The 22,447-nt window shown below is 46.5% G+C and overlaps 1 protein-coding gene across 1 annotated transcript in view; it reads right to left on the bottom strand.

Moving 5' to 3' along the window:
- Positions 1–15,952: 15,952 nt before the first annotated feature.
- MMP17 (matrix metallopeptidase 17) overlaps positions 15,953–22,447 on the bottom strand; it is a 111,305-nt gene continuing 104,810 nt past the window's right edge. Inside the window, exons 9-10 of the mRNA XM_026656940.1 lie at positions 20,495–20,752; positions 15,953–17,406 (exon numbers count right to left, since the gene is read on the bottom strand). Coding sequence (XP_026512725.1) covers positions 17,078–17,406; positions 20,495–20,752 — 587 coding nt within the window. The 3' untranslated portion in view covers positions 15,953–17,077. The remainder of the gene's footprint in view (positions 17,407–20,494; positions 20,753–22,447) is intronic.

Below are 22,447 nucleotides of genomic sequence, written 5' to 3'. Positions count from 1 at the left end.
ACAAATCTGACCTTTCACCCCTCTGTGCTGCCCTTTACTGGGATGTAAAGTGAGGAGAATCATAGAATATCAGGGCTGGAAGGGACCTCAGGAGGTCATCTAGTCCAACCCCCTGCTGAAAGCAGGACCAATCTCCAGACAGATTTTTACCCCAGTTCCCTAAATGGCCCCCTCAAGGATTGAACTCACAATCCTGGGTTTAGCAGGCCAATGCTCAAACCACTGAGCTATCCCTCCCCCCAGCTACTATCACCTAGTGATTTGAAGTGTAATTAATTCATGTCAAGCACTGAAGCCGAAATTTTCAAAGGACTCTCAGAGAGGTAGCTGCCCACAGTCCATCGAACTTGGCACCGTCCTCATTTAAGCTCCGAGGCGATATTTTCGAAGGGAGCGGTCAGTTGAAAGGTGCCGTAGAAACACAGAGTAGTAGTTTGGAGGCTGCGGGAGGGAGATGCAGCTACACATTAAGCACAGCACAGAGGCTCTGCTAGGATTTAAAGCCGAGAAGCTCTGATGTTGTTTTATGATAGTTTAAAACTAAATGAATGTTGACGTCTTTGATCAGTGTTTTCCAACAAGCCGGTTTTCCCCAATTAAAATCTAACTTAATTCTAGGCTATCTGCCTTAGAGGGACTGTAAAATGAAAACCAGCGGGATTGAAATCCTGCGCTGAGCACCAGCAGACTTTGTTTAAGCTCCTCTTTTATTGCCTGAATGGAAAGAGAAGATGAAACTCCCCTTTATTGCTGGCAGGGTTTCGGTGGTATACATGTGAGTGCTTTGTGTTTGTTTTCATTAGCGCTGGAGGATTGATAGGATCCTATTGATTAGAGCCAGGGCTGGTTGCTGGGTTCAGTGGAGCTAGTGGAGCTTCCCAGATGCTTATCAGTGCATGGACGAAGGATGGCCATTTATCACAGAGAATGGCACAAAGGAGAAAAACTCTAGCCAATAAAATTCCCAGCTCGTGGGTGTTTTGCTGCCTTGAAAGCAACTAAAACAACCCCCTGACATTGACATAATTCAGGGGTCACTGCGATCCCATCCAGCTGAAAGCCACTTTTGCAATTAGCCATAAGCCAGTGAGCCACGTCTAATTTGCATTAAACAAACCCTAGGTGGGGACGTATTGTTATCTCCATTTTACACACAGGGAAATTGAGGCACGTAGAAGTGAAGTAACTTGCCCAAGGTCACACACTGAGTCAGTGGCAGAGCCAAGAATAGTAGCCAGGAGTTGTGACTCCCCATCCCTTGTGTTAATCATTAGGCAGCACTCACCTTGCATGGGACGATGGACTATGCATGACATCACCTAATGTAATGACTTGCATGGTCAGAATGCATCCTGTGTGAAGTGGCTAGAGTACGTGGCAGGCAGCAGGCAGTTGGACCAGACACTACAATTGACTTCCCTGACTGATTGCTCTGGCATGAATAAATGAGCTGAAGTCTTTGCCCTCCTGGTCTTACTCCAGGAATGTACAGGCTTACCACCATTCTGACATCAGAGAGTCCTTTCGTGTGGTTCAGATGACATGGGCCAGCCAGGGGTGTTTTACTGCAGTATAGACATACCCATTATCATCAAACAGTTACATTAGGGTGACCCCTAAAGGCTGCAGTCAGCACTGGAACTCCATTGTGTCAGGCACTGTACAAACACAAGTAGGAGACAATCCTTGTCCACAAAGCACAATGCGAGATCTGGCCTTTCCCACCACCCAGGAATTAAGATAACATCATAAGACCTGATCTCATGTTATTTGGGTCCCATTAGTGGCACCTTGTGGCAATAAAAAAAGCCCATGAAAAATCTGACTGGCTTGCAGGACATCCAAGGGTAAAGGAGTGGGAATGTCTGGCTTCTTCCACAAGCCGGTAAGCCCCACCACAGGGAAGGATTAAAAGGAAATCCCATGAGTTAAAATTCACAGTTGCCTCTCCCCTACATAGTTTTTTCCCCATGTACATTAGGGGAGAAGGGGCCTCAGCTGGGGAACTTTAGTGCCTGTAGTTTTCTTTCTCAGCCAGCTGCCACTCTGCTCTTCTGTTTGTGTCACTGAATTTAGCTGCCGATGAAAAGGAGATGTTGTTCCCCTATTTCACTTCTGAGCCCTTAATTACTCCAGACTCCAGACATAACGAGAGCATCCTGAACTAATAAGATTTACGTAAATTGTGATTTACATTAATTACAAGGTTACAGAGTCAGGCTCTAATCCTTTATCCTACAATTCATGCTGCTCCAGGGTGCACTGTTTCATTTACGGGTGAACTTTGGGTCTTACCTGGGTACTTGTAAAAAAAAAAAAAAAAAAAAAAAAAAAATCTGTGCTGCAGATTATTAGTTAAATAAATGCTGCTTGGAAGGAAAGAAAAACTATTCAACAACACATAGACACCAGTCCAACTCACTGCCTTTACTTAGATGCCACATGCTCATTGAGTTTTCTTTGAGGTGGAGCCTAACATGTATAATTTATTTCCTTAATAAATACTACTACCTTGGCCCTCTATAGCATTTTTCATCCAATGATCTCAAAGCACTTGATTGATCATTATCCCATTGGAATCAATTGCAACATTCCCTTATCTTCAGTGGAAGCAGAACCTAGCTTCAATGCCATACAGCTAGAGATGAGCCCAAACCAGAGCACTGGACTGGAACTCCCTATTTCCCCTACAAGTTGGGTTTGGATCCAGGTTTAGAGCCTAGCTCTGGGTTAAGGTCACCTCTGCTCACAAGTAGAGGAAGGGCTCATTTCAAACATGTAGGCCAGGATTTTCATTTCATGTCTCAGCAGGTACTTAACACTACCCATCAATATGGGAGAACTGTTAAAGGCGGAAAGTGACTGATACAGAATCCAGCTGAACCTGCAGGGGGATTCCTGTTAGCAGAATGTAATGACCTGATGGGGAATTTTGTCAGGACACGGGGTCTAACACACTTATTCCCTGTGGTGAAAACGTCCGTTCTCTGCTAAGCGGCAAAGGCGGCGGGATTTGCTATTCCACCCCATGGTGACGTGTATAGTATCAAACTCTAAACGGATACGATAGCTAAATAAGATGGACATTCTACTGTACTGGAGCTTCTTCTGGTGGGGACAAGGACAGCAACCAAAACTGCCAGGTTTCCTTTATCTTTGCAAGTCAGTTGATTTGATTTCAACGTTTCAGTTGCTCCAGGCATTTCGTGGAGCACTACTTCACAGCCACCCACACGGGCAGGCTTAATAAATTGGGTTCAAATGAGGTTCTTCGGGAAGCCAGACAAGAAAAATGACATCAGTCCTTTCTCTGCACTGTCAATATCGAGCTCACACCCACACCAGCTTAACCTAACATACCTGCATGGTACGGCGTCACTCCAGTCTAATCCAAACAAGCTTTGAGATAGAGTTCGCGTACACGTTTGTCACAAGGACAAGTGGACAAACACCTGACTATACGTTTCCATGACATTCATATGGAAGTATTTGTTTGACTGTCCTTAGTGGCTCTGGAAACGAGGCAGGCATAGGAGTTATATAAAAACAACATTCTTGCAACAATTGACATGGGAGCAGCGAGCTACCTGTCTCCCATAATCATCTCCTGCACTTTGCAATCATGACAAACGGTGCTATTTCTTAGAACCTCGTAAGGTGGCATCTTCACAAATTTGTCAGGGCAGTTCAGCTTGCCGAACCTGCCGAGGCATGAATCACCAATGGATTAGGAGCACAGAACGTCTTCTAGCAGAAACTTGTGAAGACAGTCCCCACCCAAGAGTCCCTCTTCAGATTCTCCTGGAAGGAGATACGTTATCCTTGGATGGCCTCATATGGGAGCAGTAAACACGTCAGTCAGTGCAGCGACAATCGCTTCATTTTGTCCAGACCAAAGTGGCTGGCAGAATGGCGCAGCGCACAGTGTGCTTACAGTAATATGGGAAGTACAGAAGCCTGTGCTGACTCTGGCGGGACCGCGTATGGGATCCTCAACCTGGATTTTGCAATTGATGGGAAAGGTTGCTTTCTGCTGCCAGGGAAAACCAGCTCATGCCAGTGACCGATCAGCTGACCAGAGACTCTGCTGGCACTCGCCTTTGTGGAAACAAAGTTTTGAGAGTTTTGAAAGAGACCATGCTGCTCACGCCCGGGAAGTTGACAGATGAGCCATATTTCAAACCTGGCAATGACAGACGGTAAGGGTTTGCAGCATGACAAAGTTCTTCCATTACATCACCGCTACCTTCCTCGGCCCAAGGGTTAAGAATAACATGCCAGCCTTGGTGCCTCATGCTGCTAGAATGAAAATATTTCGAGGCAGGCTTCCTAGAGCAGCAACAAGCCTGCTTCGGTAGGGAGTGGGGGGAGGAAATGGGGAGCTGCTAGAAAGAAAGTCTAGTGGCTGATATTGTTTCCTGGAGTCAGAGTAGCCACTGGGGACCGAACATCATCCATATGTTTCAGTGATTGGTGTTTACATTTCGGTATATGATGCATATTAGCCTTGCAAAATTCCACGCACCTGGGGCATGGCTCCCCCCCCCCCACAATAGCCAAGTAAAATCTTATTTGTTTCTCCTGGAATAGGCAGGGGTGTAGATTTTAAGTTTTTGCAATGATTTTCCAGTGCTGCAGTGGACAAATGAAAGGTATTCCTCATGGCCCTCTCCCCGGTGGCCACTCACACAGAATCCCCTAGCCCTGCACAGCAGTGCTTGGAGTGAGAGATCACAGTACCCAGCATGCCAGGGGCACATATGGGCTTCCAAACATCTAGGCCAGGATTTTCATAAAGGAATCTAAGTGCCCAGATTTCATTACGAGTAGGGCACCCACCTCCCTTAGGCTCCCTTGAAAGTCCAGTGCTTTGCGTTCGCATGCTGTGTGAGGAAGTGGGGATTTTCTGTAATATTTTTATGAAGCCTATGTGTGCCTCAGCTTCCCTCTGTACTTCGCATTGGAGCAGAGCAAGGACATGAGGTGGGTGTGTCATGTAGCTGTTTGGGGTGGAATGAATGGGTCATTAAAGGACTGGCTAAAACCAACCCCATATCAATGGGGAGTCCAAAAAAACAACAGGAACCCCAACAGACAAGCCACTCACACCTAGCAACCAACAAACAAGAAGAAGGAGATTTTGCCCCACCTCTTGGTGGGGAAGGGAAGCAAAAGCCCCAGCCTGAGAACAAAGGGGAGAGGTGTCAGGTGGATGGGATAAGGGCTTCCCTTTGGAGAGAGGTGGGGCTCTCACCTTAGACTGACAAAGAGACAGAGGGAAGGGGCCAGGAATGGAGCCCACAGCAGCTTGGCTGGGTGAAACACTGGCATGGCCAGAACAGACTGTATCGTAAGCTTCAGTTCTCTATGCTAACTGAAGGACTTCCCGCTGGTGTGTGCCAGCTAACTAATAAACCCTACTCTGTTTGGAAAAAGGCTGCCTGAAGTCACTGCAAATACTGGCTGAGGTGCACTGGTCCCTGAAGAGCATACATGTCTCTGACTGGGAGTCTCTCTTAGCTGGACTCGCTGGGCAGAGCTCATGGTGTGAAACAGGAGCCCTGGAGCCCAGAGGCTCAGTCTTGGAGGTGTTGAGGCTGCGTGACCGACCCTTAGGGAATCGTAGGACCCCTGGTGGGTCTGATAGACTGAAGGGGTTCCTCCAAGTTTAAAAGCTGGGACATAGCACAGGTCCTATGGATCTATGACCCCAGTGCACCTTTTATCCCCTACAGAAACATTAAGGCATACAGCACCCCCTATGGGTTGGCAAGTTTTACCCAACCCATTTTACAGGCGAGCGCACTGAGGTTAAAGAGAAGTTAAGTGACAGGAGAGAGGCCACAGAGCAAGTCAGTGGTAAAATTAGGAATGGAACACAGGTGTCCCGACTCCCAGGCCTGTGCTCTAACCGCAGGCCAATACGTATTCTCTGGCTACCTCCCCCGCTATAAGACCGGGAGGTACAAAGGGTGGGAGCTCGTCCCCTTGAACACTGGTGCCTTGAGAGAAAAAGCCAGCTGCGTTGTGTAGCACTGCTGCCAAACATTTCTGTTCTTCCAGCATTTCTTCCAAGCACGTTTTCAGTGCAGCGGAGCACTGTGCTGTTGACCAGCAAGCACATTAGAACAGGGGCCGTAACGTATCATCATCTAAGGGCCTGTCGGTGGTTTATGGTGAGTGAAATGAGTTTGGTGCCTCAGGCCAAGTCCTGATGGGCAAGTGTCCACATCAGGAAAACCTAGTGCTACAACCAGCATAGCTTAATATTTCCTGCTCCCGAGAGAGAGAATCACGAAGCCTGAACTTCCTTTTCATTCTTCCTGACCAGGGTGAGGGGCATATCGGCTGGGTTAACGGAGGGGGAACATGCACTGTCACTGCCTGAATTGTATCTTGATGCTAACGCTGCCCTTCCTCCCTGTGAATGAAAGCACAGTATGGCCGCCACCCCTTAGAGCTGTTTGTTACGTTTCTACTCCTTAGCTGAAATTCATCATGAAACTTTCCCTTTTTACTTATTTCTGCGTGGATCATGCATGCAAACAACTTGCCAAAACTTTGCTTCCCTTCCAAAAATCACTTGTTTTGAATTGGGCATAAATGATTTTCAGGCTTTTGGTGCATCAAAGTGAGAGAGACCTTTTCATTTTCAAGTTCCCTGGACACACCTATTTTCTGGAGATCATGCCATGTTTGGTTTGGCACATGCAAAGTGGAGAGGACTTTCCTCGGAGTTTGCCTGAACCCTGGTGCAACTCTGTGCAAAGTTTGCAAACTCTTTTTTCCTCGCTACAACAAAGCTGTCTCATCGTGCGGCACTTTGCTCGTGCTGAACCTACGTTACCCAGTTATTTCTAAGAGGCTGAGCCTTATTTTTGCAGGGGTGAGCACAAGTCCTGATAAAACTAGCTAATAATTCATACTTTGCTGAGAAAGGGACACAATCAAGATTAAAAATGCCGTGCCGCTATTGTTCAGCATTAGGGCCAGGCAAAATGTTTGCAATGAACCTAGTGCCTAGACTAGGGGTTTATTGTTTACATGGAGAAGGGCAAAGTGGTCAGTGGGTTGGGGGTCTGAAAACCAGAAATAAGCTGAAATAAGGGGTTTTTGGCTCAGCTCTATTAATAGTTTTATGGTAGCACCCGGAGGTGCTAGGCACTATCCAAAAACATTGTACTAGGCACTCTACAACCAAAGAGACACCCCAAAGAGTGTAGTCTACTCTAAGCGAACCCTGATGAGAGCCCAAAGCTCGGCCTAGGTTCACCAATAGGATCGTCCAGCTTCAACTCCCTCCCCCACCTTTCCCAAGAGAGACTCCCTTTCCCCCATACAACATCTCACCCCCTTACCTTTGATGTCTTCTGAGTGGCCGGGCGTCCCCCCACGCTTCTATTCCAGTGCCTCCTTGAGAGACAGCCAGCTCCTTCCCATCCTAGGAGCTTCAGGAAGTCACAGGTACTCACTCACCACCTGGGAGCTGCCTAGGAGACCCTCTGCCCTTGTCAAGCTTACAAGGAATCTTCTAGGAGGGGGAAAACCTCCCCCACCCTTCTGCCACCCTCAGTCAGGAGGTCTCCTGCTCTTCCTGCTGCTTATAGCAGCACTGGGCGTGGAAGCTCGGTTATAGGCTCCTCTGTAGGGAGAGTACAGGCCCCTGGGGTACTGCTCCCTTCCAGAGATCTTTAAAGAGGAGGAAGAGTCCTGGGGCGGCTGTGAGAACAGAGGGTGGGGGCCCAAGCAAGTTGTGACCTCAACAGGGCAGGGTGGTCTGCAAAGCTGGGCAAGAGCTTTTCAACACAACCAAAATCTGTGCAAACCCCAAGTGACTGAAGTCCAAAGCCTGCTGGCTTTGGTATGTGGCATCCCACATTGGGTTGCATTGGCACCTCTGACTAGAGAACCAGGAGCAGCTTAACTGCCTAACTCATTTCTAGCCTTGATGCTGTTTGCTTACGTGGTTGCATTTCATTCAGCACAGTCAATGACAAAGACTGGCTGCCTCCACCATTAAACAAGGACTATTATGCTAGTCACTTTCACCTTCCAGCTCTCAGCTAAAGTCCAGGGCAGTTGCTATTTGGACTCAGAACCATGCAAGGGAACTTTCTCTTAAACTAGATGACAAAAAAAAATTGTTTTCGGTGAAATAAAAGTTCTTAAAACACATTGCCATGATAACTGGCCCTTCCCCCAGCTCTCTGGAGCAGAGACCAATAGTTACTGCCCTCTGGCAAAGGCGGGTCATTAGCCTTTTGTACCACTGAGCCATGTCACATGACTTGAACCAGCAAATAAAAAAAAAGTCTCATCCCAGCTTTCTGGGTCTGACCTTTATTACATCCATTGGCTCCTCAATGTTAGACGCTAACTGAGCTGACAATGATTTAGTGTGCAGTCTTTTTATTTTAAGAAAAAATGAAAACTGATTCCCTGGCCTCTTTCTGTGCCCTCTTTTCCAATGGCAAAAATGAAAAAAAAAGCAAAGAGCGTTTGGGGGAGGGACTGAGAATGTTTGGGGATGAAAAATAAGAAAATGGGGGATGAAAGCTTATGAGCAGCTCTTGTATTAAGCAGGGGTGTGGTGGGCTGAAGTTTTGAAAACTGCTTAAGGGATTGGGACTCCCAGCTTCCATTCAAAATGAATGGGAATTGGACGAATAAAGCTATCTCCTAGATCACTTGGGAACACAAGACAGCGACACTAAATTATTAAAATAAAGTAACTCCCCCAAAACTATACATTTCCGACATCACAAAGCTCCAGGCTGTGACCCAGCTAATTGCTAAGGGGACAAATCAATTATACAGTAGGTTTCTCAGGTTTTTTTTTAATAGTGAAAAAGAAATATAAATGTATTCCATGATTCTTATTCCAGGTGTAATTGGTAGATTTCATTTGCAGGGATCAATCCAGTGTCCCAGGCAGTAGAGCAGCTGATGAACAATTTGGGGAAGAATTAGAACTTATGAATACTTTCTTCATCTTCCAGTGTTAAATTCTTGCTAAAAAGCCTTATGAAATCCTAACTCCCTCCTGCAAACAAACACTTTTCTTTGGTTCACTGCATTCAGGCCCAGAGCCTCAAAGTTATTTAGGTGCCTAACTCCTTAAGCACCTAAGTACCTTTGAGGCCCGTGTAGTCCAACTCATTACTTCTATATTGTTAAAAGACTTTTTCCTCCCACAGACTACAGAGTAACTTGAGTAATTAACTGCATAATGCTGTCTCTGCTGCCCCCATGTGGCATTACAGGAAATGGTCAGAATTCCTGGGCGTTGGATGCCTGGTGTGTTCCCGCATCAAACTGTGATAAACGTGCAATTATTCTCAAAACTGCAGCATGTAATTATCCCATTCTCAGCCGGTGACAGATGGTTCATTAAGGCTCCAGTGCACTGTTGTGAACGGCAGGAATTTTTTTAACATGCATTTTAAATCAAGTGAAGTATTTGCCATTTGAAAATGACGCCGTTAAATGGGAGAACGTATTGACTGGCAATGGTGTTGTTCAGTGTCAGGGCACTGGGTTGGGACTCAGGAGACCTAGGCTCTAGTCCCAACTCTGACACTGGCCTGCTGGGTGACTTAGGGCAAGTCAACAGTGCCTCAGTTTCCCTATCTCTAAAATGAAGCTACTAATACTTGCCCCCCTGTGTGAAATACACGGATATCTACAAATAGAAAGTCCTAGATAGGAGCATGCCATTGCACTATTTACCTGCCAGCAATTCCTTCAGGTGGGGATAGTCACCCAGTCCTTCCCACACATGCAAGTCCCTCTATAAGGTTCACTTCTTCCACTGGGCTCACAAGAAGTGAATCTAACAAAGAACTGAAATAAAAAGGAAAAAACCCTCTGAGTTATTTCTTCCTCTGGCCCTCGCCACCCGCCATTGCCTCGGCTTTGTTCTGGGCAGGGGCTGGCTTCGTTTTGCGACTTGTAATGCACCGAGCACTTTTGCACATGGTGCCGCATCCGGCTCCAAAGGGCAACTTTGGCCCGCTCAATCACGACCCCCTAAAGGCGTCTTGCGTCTGTCAAGGGGTGATACTTTAAGGGGATCCATTCCATCGGACGTGTAGGGCCCCCATCGTTAAATGACCAAACATTTGTTTTAAAGCAGTGCTTCTCAAACTTTTGTACTGGTGACCCCTTTCACATAGCAACCCTCTGAGTGCGGCCCCCAATTATCAATTAAAAACACTTGTTTATATATTTAACACCATTATAAATGCTGGAGGTAAAGTGGGGTTTGGGGTGGAGGCTGACAGCTCACAACCCCCCCATGTAATAACCTCGTGACCCTCCTGACCCCCAGTTTGAGAACCCCGGTTTTAAAGTGAGTGTATAGTGCAGGTACTGGAGTGAGAGCACTGACATCTGGGCTGCGCCTCCAGAGAGCTTACACAGAGATGGTGCAGCCCAGGGGCACAGATAGTTTTAAACCACCTTTGCGCAGCTTGGCTTCTGCCTGAACTGGGGGCCAGTACAGCCCCTGGCATAAATAGGGCAGGCCTCAGAGCTTCTCTACCTAATAGCATTCTATTCTGCGTTCGATAGCCCAGAATGACCATCATCGCAGCACTGTGGCCATGCTCCCAGCATGGCCTTGCACTCAGGACGGCAAGAGGGAGCAGCACAGGACAGCACTACCTGCACTGTGGGAGTAATTCCCTGAGTTGTTGCAGCCCCCCCTTATGGCTGCTATAGTGATATACAGGGGATGTGTGCGGGACCCAAATCTGGCCGACATTCTCGATCTATGCATGTAACAGGCATCGCTATGCCTCAGCTCTGCTCCGTAAGGACTCCCCACTCTGTGCAGATCCCTGCTCACTTGGGGTGAAATTTTGGCTTCTCCTCCGCCGGCCAATGAGGGTGCTAATTATGGTACTTTTGTGCTGTGGCCATCTGCTCACGAAGAACTGGCCTGTGACCACCAGCTCCTTTCACATCAGCTACTGAACAGCTGTCAGCTGGTAACCGTTTTCAGTCCTCACTGACTCTGTCTGAATTTGAACCAGTGACCAAGAAGTATCCCATTACCAGCCCCCAGTGATCTTCAGTATTCCTGTGGTCATGTCTGAAGATCACATTAATGAGAGTGGAGCTTCATGATGGGTAGAAATGTGGCCTCAAAGACCTGCACTCCGACACATTTGCACATACTCTGCCAAAGGCCACACTTGCTTTGGCAATTCTGCCGTTGGTTTCATCATCGATGTGACTGCACCTGACAATGTACTGCCAAGGTAGGTGAACTTGTCCACTGCCTGGAGGGTTTGGCCATTCCCTGGGATAGTAGGCTCTATGTAAGGCTTTCCTGGTGCAGGCTGGTACATCACTTCTGTCTACCACTATGCTATTACTGTACAACTTAAACCCTAAAACTATTAAAACTCTCTACACAATATCTACAAGCAGGAATAACCCTCTTAGCCAACTCAGGCCATGCAGCAGTAAGAGACAAATGGAGTGGCATCGACCCGCACTCTCTCTTATACCCTCAGCTGAGAGCATGAGGAGACTCACTACGCATGTGCGTGTCAATGGACACTGCTAGAAAACACTTCCAGACTCAGGCAAGTGGCACGCATGCGCACCCCACGGGTGGAATACACATACGGACTGTGGGTGTCCCCCCCAAGGTGCCATCTAATGTACTGAGGTACCACTGAACCTGCCTGTTCCACCAGCCTGGGCTCCCTTACACTGTCCTGCCGACTACGCCGCTGTGACGGGTTGACCCCTCCCCTCGCCCCGGGTTGCTACCTGCGTGTGTGCTGGAAGAGGCTTGAGGGCCTGGCTCAGCAGATCAGGGTGGGGGGGCAACCCATCACAGGGACCATCACTTGAAGAAGAATCTATGAATCTATGAGGACCCGTGGGCTTTAGCACAGCCCCACAGAGAGAGATGGTGCGGAATCCATCTGAGGGGAGAGGTCCTTCCTAAGGAATGACATTTCAGAGACGACCTTACCTGACGGAGGGACCCGCCACACACACTTTTTTTAGAAAGGATATTTAATGGTTTAACAGGAGGTTTCCATGAAACGTGTTCACATTCAGTGTCCCGTAAAATCACACTGCATTATAATGTCCTAAAAACAGTCCCATTTTGCAAATCACTGTGAATACTTAAAAATGCAAACAGTAGATGGGCAAACACAAGGTGACCGTTTGCTTTTTTTTTTTTTAAATTTGTCAGGATGCAATTGTGTCCTGTTCCCACTCTAGAAAAAGGCACCCAACATAGCTCCATGGGAGTCTGATCCAAGACTCCCATCGATTTTCCACTGGTATTTGCATCCAGCCCCAAGTGGGGGGTGAGGGGGAAACAGCAATGCTAGCTCAAGGAACTCTGCAAACCAGCAGGTCTCCTCCCAGCAAAGATAAGATCTTTGTGATGGTGAAACACCAGCAGTTCTATACAGTTAGGCTCCACATGAGCCTTGCTGTAGCACTAGCCACCAGCTAATCACAGGAGGTGCAGACTAATGGGGCTGGCGCTTTCAAAACAAATGTGGTTGGTAATTTAGAAATCAATGGCCCATCAGTGCCTAGCAAGATAAAAAACAAAGTGGCTTCGGGGCTCTAGCTCAAGTGAACCAAAGGAGCATCCTGCTGTGAAGGAAATGGGCCTTGTCAAGTACTGCTTCCTCTTTCATTGTGGTTCTCCAGCAGAAGCAGCCCTCACAGAGCCGCCCAAGCTTGTCGATGACGATTTCCAGCCCGTCTTACATGCTAGTCTGTTCTGATCAAGGTGGGGGTTTTTTTTGTTCTTCTTCTGGAGCAGCCCCAGACTGGGATATGACCAGAGCAGCAGCAATGTTGCAAAGATAAAGTGTTACAATATGAGCCCAAAGGGATGCTGCAGCCTGCTTCCGAGTCCCTGTGTCATGCTATTAACCGAGGCCTGGCATTTGGGGAGAAGGGGGAGAGTGATTTTTGTGATGGCTTTTAATAAACTCTATGCTGCATGTGCCGGGCAGAGAAACATAACAACATGTACCAGCAGCTGCTGGCAAACCCACACCTTTAGGGTCCATTAACAGCTGCTGAATTACAGTAGCACCGCCATTTTGACAGCTCTTTGGGTGGGGAATTGTTTACCAGCTCTGGATCTAATTCAGTCCCTTTAGGTGCCCTCAGCTGCTCAGTGTACACCCAGGGAAATGGACTTAAGAACATAAGAATGGTCATACTGGGTCAGATCCATGGTCCATGTAGCCCAATATCCTGTCTCTGATGGCCAGTCACAGATGCTTCTGGCAGTTGGAGGCTTAGGGAAAACCCAGAACATGGGGTTGCATCCCTGACCAACTTGGCTAATAGCCACTGATGGACCTGTCCTCCATGAAGTTATCTAATTCTTTTTTGAACTCAGTTATACTTCTGGCCCTCACAACATCCCCTGGTAATGAGTTCCACAGGTTGACTGTGCGTTGTGTGAAGAAGGACTTCCTTATGTTGTTTTAAACCTGCAGCCTATTAATTTAATTGTGTGACCCTCAGTTCGTGTGTTATGTGAAGGGGCAAATAGCACTTACTTATTCGCTTTCTACATATCAGTGATGACTTTATAGACCTCTATCATCTCTCCCCCCACTCATCTCTTTTCTAAGCTGAACAGTCCCAGTCTTGTATGGAAGTTGTTCCACCCCTCTAATCATTTCTGTTCCCCATCTCAACACCTTTTCCAATTTGAATATATCTCTTTTGTGATGGGGTGACCACAACTGCATGCAGTATTCAAGGTGTGGGTGTACCATAGATTTATATAGCAGCATTATGATAGTTTCTGTTTTATTATCTATCCCTTTCCCAAGCTTTTTTGACTACTCCTGAACATCAAGCGGATGTTTTCAGAGAACTATTCACAATGACTCCAAGATCTCTGTCTTGAATGGTAACAGTTAATTTAGATCCCTATCATTTTGTATGGATAGTTGAGAATACGTTTTCCGTTGTGCATTACTTTGCACTTATCAATATTGAATTTCATCTGCCAGTTGGTTGCCCAGTCACCCAGTTTCGTGAGATCCCTTTGTAGCTCTTCACAGTCGGGTTTGGACTGAACTACCTTGAGTATCTTTGTATTGTCTGCAAACTTTGCCGCCTCATTGTTTACCCCTTTTTCCAGATCATTTATGAATATGTTGAACAGCAACAGGTCCCAGTACAGACTCTTGGGGAGACCCTGCTATCTACCTCTCCTCTGTAAAAACCGACCATTTATTCCTACCCTTTGTTTCCTATCTTTGAATCAGTTACCGATCCGTGAGAGGCCCTTCCTGCTTATCCTGTCACTGCCTACTCTGCTGAAGAGCCTTTGGTGGGGGACTTACCACAGTAAAACCACCAAGAACTAAACAATCTGGTGCAGCCGTTTGGACATTGCTCCCCGCAAGCCACACCATTCCCTGAAGCACTGAAAGAGTTAATATAACCCATTTAACACCACACCCACCCACTCACCCCAAAATGGCACCAAGTGTGTGAGAGTCACCATTTAAATTCCTTATCCAGCTTCCCGCTAGGCCACCAAAAGACACCAGCCTGTTCAGTGCCACCATAGTGGCTAGTCTGAAGAGAAGAGTTACTTGTCAGCATGATCCACATGGTAAAGGAGAGAGAGAAAGGCCGATGATCAAAAGACTTCGGAAGAGATGTTTCATCATTTAAATCCATCTGGAAGTTAGAGGAAACTTGTGCTGCTTTCTTTCTTTCTTTCTTTTTAAATAAAGAGTCTCTTCCAGGAAATATCATTGAAGGGGCTCTTCGGTGGATTTTCAAGAGCAATTTTCAATGTTGACCTCAATGGGAACAGAGTTAGGCCAGGTCTCAGCACTTTTGAAAATGGCTCCCTTAAAAGTGTTCTACTCTGAAAATCGACATTGCGGGGTTCCATGTTGACTGTCTTTCACTGACTCCAGACTTAGGGCCAGTGGAAAATTTCTAATTTTTAACACATTGTTTTGGGTTGAAAATTCAATTTTGATCCCAACCCCGACTTTCCCCCAGTGAAATAGTTGATCACAATTTTGGGGGAGTTTCTAAGCAGTGTAATTCAACACCAAAGTTGCTCAATTTACAGTTTAAAGGATTTTTTAAAATCTAGTTGTCCTTCAAGTTCTCCTTGGATCTGAGAGTCAAGCTGGCTCCTTCTTGCTCACATACCACCACCAGGAAGAAAGGGTTATTTACCCGTACAGTAATTGTTGTCCTTCAAGATGCGTCGTGTACACATACATTCCACCGATAGCAAGCGCACGTGCTTCCCAACTCGAGTACACTGAGGGCACACACTATCACTGCAACGTATAAAGTACACACTCACCCAGAGGAGAACCATGATCCCAACATGGAGGTAAGGTGCAACTAGAGCAGGTAGAAAAACAGAAGGAAAAAATGGTGAAAAGCTTTTCATCATTATTTTCCAGTTCTGAAATTTCATCCTGTCTTCAAGTTCTTATAAACTTAATCAAACTTCAATATATCAGAAATTTCAGCTAGCTCTAAAGTTTGTCTAAAGTATGTGCGGGGGCGGGGGGAAGAGGGGAGAGAAGTTTTGTGAAGATTTCACTGAACATCTTTTGCTCAAAATTCAAACAACATTTTTGATGGAACGTGTAAAATTTAAACCATTTCAACCAACCATAGGAGCCCCACATATGTACATCTATAATACACCTCCACTGAGTCAAGGGGACAGGTGTTGGTCCAGGAGCCAGACAGAACCCAGCTTGACTCTCTGGTCCCATGTAGAGTTTGGGGACAGTTATAAAACCATCTTTTTACTTGTGAACCGAGCAAACTGGATCTGTAAGTGAAGGAGAGACAAACATGGAATTTTGTGATGTCATTTTTACGGAGCAAGATCCCCACTTTAAAACATTTAATCCCCTTCATTCTCCCTTAGTGTATTTCATGGTGCCAAATTAAACAGTGACAGTGGCATATAGAATAATTGATTCACAACTGATGGTATCATAATGGCGTCTGGCTGATATAAGAAGCCAGCCAAAAAGCAGAACATGCTATTTGAAAATACGTTTAAAACTAGCGCGTGCATCCACAATTCGAAGTTTAGTCCCTCACAGATCCTTCAAAGGAAGCCTTAAACGAATGTGATTTTTGTATACAGCGATCAATCACGAAATACATCTAGAATAGAATTTAGGGGAGCAGAAAAGTTAGATGCATGTGGATTACACTGGCTTCGTGTGTGTAACTGCATCTCAGCCGAACGACTGCACTCAGTGCTTATAACAGCCTGCTACTTGCTCAGAGCTGAAAGAGCTACTCTAGCTCGAGCAGTCAAGGCGTATGCTGAAGATAGGGGGATCGATACCTGCTGCTGACCACGGTATCTATGTTTGTGTGGCCAAGATTTAACAGAGAAGCCCTTACATTTAAACATCTGGAATCAAAGGTGACTTTCACGTCCTTTATAAAGGCAAATATGTTTCTGATCTATAGAAACTGGCATGGGTTAGCTTGACATCAGTTGGCAGCGTAGATTTGTTTGTGAAATGTACCACTTTGCAATCAAGCCCAGTGCAGTCAAGATGCCATTCTATCTCATACCTCCACTTGGATGCATATGTTACATTACTGAATGTCAGCACAGCTGTTGCATCTTTCCCATAGCCTTACACTGGGGCTGTTTTTGTTCCTGGAATAACAACTGGGTTTCACCACTATCTGGTTTGTTTTCATGAAACCAGAGTCGCCTTTCAATATATCCAGGCCGTCTCTACTTGGCAGTTCTTACACACCCTGAGTGTTCCATCTCTATGGAACCTTTGTAACTAATATTCAGCAACGTCTTTATTCTTTAGCTGGTTGGGGGAATAAGAAGGTGCAGAACCCACAGTCCATTATTAGACCTTTAACTAAAAAATAAAAATAAACCCAGTTCACTTCTCATGGAGAACTTGAAACCTTCGCTGCCACGTTCCTAGGCATGTTTGTTTCGGCTGTAACAGTGTAGCACGGTGTGATTCTATCCACCACCAGTCCCTGAAGCACCGTAACGTCTTCTTGTCCATGTTACTGGATGTCATAGTGCTGCGCAAGCCACTGCTGCTGTCCACACGCTTGCTAGCAGAAGGCTTGCTGAGAGTCTGAGTGCCGGGCGGGCCAAGAGGGAATCTGAGGAAGAGGTGCATGAGCAGACCTCGTAGCCGTTTTCCGAACGGCTCTCGTCGTGCTGCCCTTGCTTGGAGTGCGCCCCAGTCCTGCTGCTCCCTGCTGAGTCTGGAGAATCAGACTGCATGTCACCGCACACCAGCCAGTCTCTGGCGATGGACTGAGGGTAACCAGGTTCTGCTTCCAGGTTATTGTCCAACACTTTCCAGTACTCCTTGCCCCTGAAGAAATAGGTTGCACCTGGAAAAAAACAAAGACATGCAGGGTTAGCAGGCATGAGCTCTCGGAGGGGCTCTCTATCACTAGTCTCCATGGCAGCAAAGGGGTGCTCACACCCAGCTGGACACAGCAGTAACGGAAACATCCTGAGCTGATGGGAGCAGGTGCAACTCCACCAGGATTAATGGAGTTTTTGTCCACTTGCACCTGTTCACGACAGCACAGTAGGCAGGGACATGGTGCCACCTGTTTGTTTACAGGGCTGGCTTTAAGTGTATGCTACTACAGTGGCCAAGTCAGGGGGGGTCTGCCACACACACGACTCACCAGCCATGGTGCCAAAGGCCCAGTTATGGTGGGGGAAGAAGATGGGCAAGGCCTCACATGTCTAATTTGACAGAAGGGCCTATATGTTGATGTGCCCAGAGAGAATATGCTGAGGGTTTTGTGATGCCGCTGGCATATTCTTAAAGAGATAACCTCAAGGCCTTTAATCCACCAGGGACCTGGGAAGAGAAACTCCTACAATATACTGTGCTCCTGCGAGCCAGGCATTTCAAAAAGACACCTCAGCACAGAGGCCTCCTACATCTTAGGCATCACTTAAGTCCCATGTTAAAGGATTAAGTGGTTCATAGGGCCTTGCACATGTACCACTGACAGACCCCGGTTGTCGGCGGGTGGGATCGAACCTGGGATCTCTGGCGCTAAATGCACGAGCCTCTACTGCATGAGCTAAAAGCCACATGGCCCTTAGCTAAGGCTGTGAAGCAGACTCATTAATCTCTCTCTAAGTGGTCTCGGTGCCACTAGATGGGACAGAACACCACGCCCAGGAGGTGTAGTGGGTTGCACACAGACCTCTTGTCCAGGGGTAAATTTCATCCACGAACAGGTACATTTTGAATTCCCTGAACTCGCTCCATGCTCGTTAAGGACACCTGCCAATGGGAGTGATGAGCAATGCTCAAAAGCTTCCAAGGTTCAGCCCGATAAGCCCCTGGAGATGTCCCTCTTCCCAGGTCACTATTACATAGTTCGTTTGACATCTAAATCAAACCTGGAAGTGTCACTTTCTTGTAAGTAGTGCTTGTGCTGGAGGGAATGGATGGTTTTACGTCTCCACTAACGGAACTTCCCGCCCCTCCCCCAGGGAGATCAGGCCCCACACCAATAAATCTCATTCCCCTAGAAGGAGCTTTCTGACCCACTGCCAAACACTTACTTAAAAAATCAAAACTCTTTATATCTTATTAACTTATTTTTTCCCAACTCAAATTTCAACAAATACGGCAAAAGACAAAACACCATATCCAACCCATCGCATGATACGGATCAAGCCAGACTACTGCCAAAACAGGATAGACTATTGCCTTTGCTTTGCCCTAATCAACCACCTTAGGAGGCCCCAGTCCTACAAGCTGCTCTAAATGATCCCCACTGATTTCTGCAGTGCAACTGACAAGATTGGGGCCTTTGGTTGTCCGTTTCTTAGGGCAGGAACTGTCTCTCGCTACATGTTTGTACAGTGCCTAGCACGAACAGTTGCAATATGAGTGTAAAATGATAATAAATAACAAAGGCAGAAATCCAGAACATGGTATCGTTGCAGAGCACATGTAGGATCGGAAATAATTCTGAAGACTTCAAGAAAAAGAATAATGTTCATAGCAAACAATAGAACCTATTTGGCATCAGACAAGTATCAATGCTGCTTCTATCATATATACGCAGCATGACACACAATAACTGATCTGGTTCGGTGCTCATTGTCTTTAGAGGTGGATGACTGCCATATTAAAAAAACTGAGTGCAGTGGAGGATGTGTATACTGCTTGCCTAGGGAATTTAATCTCATCATTCACAGAATTAAATTCATCCTGGTACTCCTAGCTATAATTTCTTGTCCTATGCTAAACAATTCCCCTCCCTTAGGGCCTCAGATGGGCATGTGCTTGTGCAGCTAGCCTGCCCTACAGCTCACACTGCCATCCTATATTCTATTTTTAACACATTAGCTGGTTGAGAGCTAGTGTGGGTATGTCTCCTGGAGTTGGGAGTGACACCCTCAGCTCGGAGTCTAGACATACCCCAGATTGGCAGTGCTGCAGCACTTTCAAGACAAAAAATGCGAAGAATCTCCTGTCCTATCAAAGCACCAGGGGAATGGGGGTAGCAGAACAGAGTTACCTTCACTGGAATTTGTCTAGGATGCTGGAACACATGCTCCACTTTTGCAAAAATGCCCTAAGATGTCCAAAGTGATCAGGAATTTATTGTTATGTCCAAAGCCCCATGTCGCTTAATATCATGTGACGCATTGGTTGGTATTGCTACTAATGTATGCGTACAGCATGGTTTTGACAGAGAGCAGAGTGTCCTCAACATATCTTACTGGGGTTTTACCTCTGAGGTCCCCCACCCAAGAAATGAGCTAGTTCAACTCTGCTTATTTCATCCAATCACAACCCAAGGTGGTATGTATGCCGTCAGACATATTGCAGCCCCTGGCCGGTGCAATACAGAACCCGGACTTGCCTACATCCTTGCATTTGCTACTTATTAGACATGCTTTACACATCAAGCAGTGACACATGTCCAGTTACTGAGCAACAACTTGCAAGACTGACCACAAGATTCTTGTGATAACAGCTCTGTCTCCCGTTGAGTAAAACTGCAGCATGGTGAGATTTCACAGCTGTAGTCACAAGGTCTCATGAGAACTCCAGTGATAATGTGCATCACTGCTGGAATAGCGTGTTAGGTCCAGGCTACACTTTAAAAGTTTTACTGACATAATTATGTTGGTAAGGGATCTGATTTTTGTTTGCCAGAGTAGTTATGCTGGTAAAAGCCCTATTGTAGATGCAGCTATACTGGGATAAGGCACTTTATATTGGTATCGCTTATTTTGCTTTACTGAAACAGAATACGCTACATGGGTAGAAGCGCTTTTATATTAGTATAACTGTGTCTGCACTAAAGCCTTTTTTCTGACTCCAGTTTAACTATGCTGGCCTAGTTAAAGCCACAACATTTCTAAGTAAAGACAAGGCCTTACGTTAAAAACAAAACAAAACCAAACTCTGCTAAGCTAGCACCGACTCACCATCTGACCATCTCATTGCGTCATCTAACGTGCTTGGAATGCCCTTCCACAAAGTGGTCTCGGAAGGATAGCCGGGATCCATCCTCCGCTCATGGTCGTCATAGCGCCAGTAGAGACTGTCCTTAAAGAAATAAGTCTTGTCATTGTGGGCCCAGGAAAAAGCAGCGTCGATGCCTCCCGGTGGCAAGCCAAAATCCGAAATTGGCCGAGGGTATCCTTCCTCCACGTTATTGTCTTTGAACACCCAGTATCTGTCTCCTGAGAAGAGGAAATAGGCATGTAGAAATATCAATTCTGCTTCAGGTTACACTCCATGATCTGCTGCTGTGACAATCCCTAGATTCGAATTCACGGCACTCCACAAAGGGAACTACAAAACCAACAACCTGCTGGGGAATCTGCTTCTTGTGGAAAATGCTGTTTGTGTCAAACTCCCACTTGGATACAGCCAGCCTTTGCTATTTTGCTGTTGGAGGCATTAGGTCCCAGGACATAGACATGTTGATTATGCTGCGTAGTCTGAGGCTAGTCATCTGTGGTTATGCCATTTAATTCCCCACCCCCTCGTCCCCTTTGATTTCCACACAATACCTGTTTAATAGAAATAAAAAGTCACACACAGCTTTCGAGGGCCAATGGAGAAGTTCTGTCTGTAATTCAACTTTTAACACAAACGCACGTACGCACCACCTTTGTAGGTGACGCCCCCAAGTTTCTGTGCATTCATTCAGCTGGATTTGAAAGACCTGCACATGTGGTAGGAAGGGCACATGGCGTCTCGAGAGATCTATCTATCTTGGGTACTTATATGGCCTCCATTACCAGAGTATTTGGCTGCTCTCCAGGAGGGGAATCCATACAGATCACGCTCTAGCACAGCTGTTCCTATGTGCATAGAGGGTACAAACTGCAAGCCCTGTGCTCAAAGGAGTGAATCTGGCCCAGGATCTATAATTGGACCTATGGATTGTTTGCCTCTCTGATACTGTTCTTTCAATAGCTGTGTGGTTTGGCAGGGTCCTTGTGGAGTCCAACACGTCATGGTGGCCATTTTGGATTTCTCCATCTGAGAAAATAATGCTTCGGTAGTATGTGGGAGGCCTTAAAAGCTTTAATGGGTGCAGACGTGGGATCCATTACTGAGGATAATCCATTTCTGCAGCCTCACCTCTACAATTCAGCACTTCCAAAATCAATAATTTACCACACGCAAAGTGAGACATTAGAGAGGCAAAAAGCAATTTCCAACTGAGAGAAGCTTAGCACAGCTGCTCCTTTTGGAGTTATCCAGTAGGCCAGCTCCCTAAAAAGCACCACAGACCCAGTTTGAGTGCTGGGTGCAGTAATTACACAATGGAGACACAGCCACAGTTTTGAGTGTGGGAAACTGCTAATTAGTTAAATTCAAACTAACAGAGCAACTACTGGCAGCAGGCATAATACCAGGAATGAACGGGCCTGAGGTACATTTAGTTCTTCCATGTGGGACACTTCAGAAGTATGAACCGAACCTAATGCCTCGTCACAAAGGTGGAACATAGTTTACTGAATTATTGTAATGAATCAGTGCACTGCAGACAGAAACAGTTCTCAGCTAAATCACACGCAACTGGGGACCAGGGCTAGAATCCTGGCTCTTCAGCTCCTAAACTCTTTGAGCTGAAGGAACTCTCCCCTTAGCTAACACTACTAGTAGGGCCCTTCTACAGCTTAGCTACTACAACCTCACTCAGGCGCTGATGCACACAGCCAGCAAATTCCCCCAAGTGCCTCCAACAACACTGAATGTTTCACATGCAAGATGCTCAGGGTAGGCCCTGTTAGGACAGAAGAATTAAAAATCCATCTTCTACTCAATGAAGTATAAACAGGGCCGGCTCCAGGCACCAGCTTAACAAGCAGGTGCTTGGGGCGGCCAAGGGAGAGGGGCGGCACCTGCGGCAATTCGGGGGC

Source organism: Terrapene carolina, unplaced genomic scaffold (assembly GCF_002925995.2).
Source record: "Terrapene carolina triunguis isolate 2854851 unplaced genomic scaffold, T_m_triunguis-2.0 Scaffold234, whole genome shotgun sequence".
Classification (NCBI taxonomy): domain Eukaryota; kingdom Metazoa; phylum Chordata; order Testudines; family Emydidae; genus Terrapene; species Terrapene triunguis.
The sequence above is the reverse complement of the archived record's forward strand: the minus strand, read 5'-3'. Positions and strand labels throughout refer to the sequence as shown.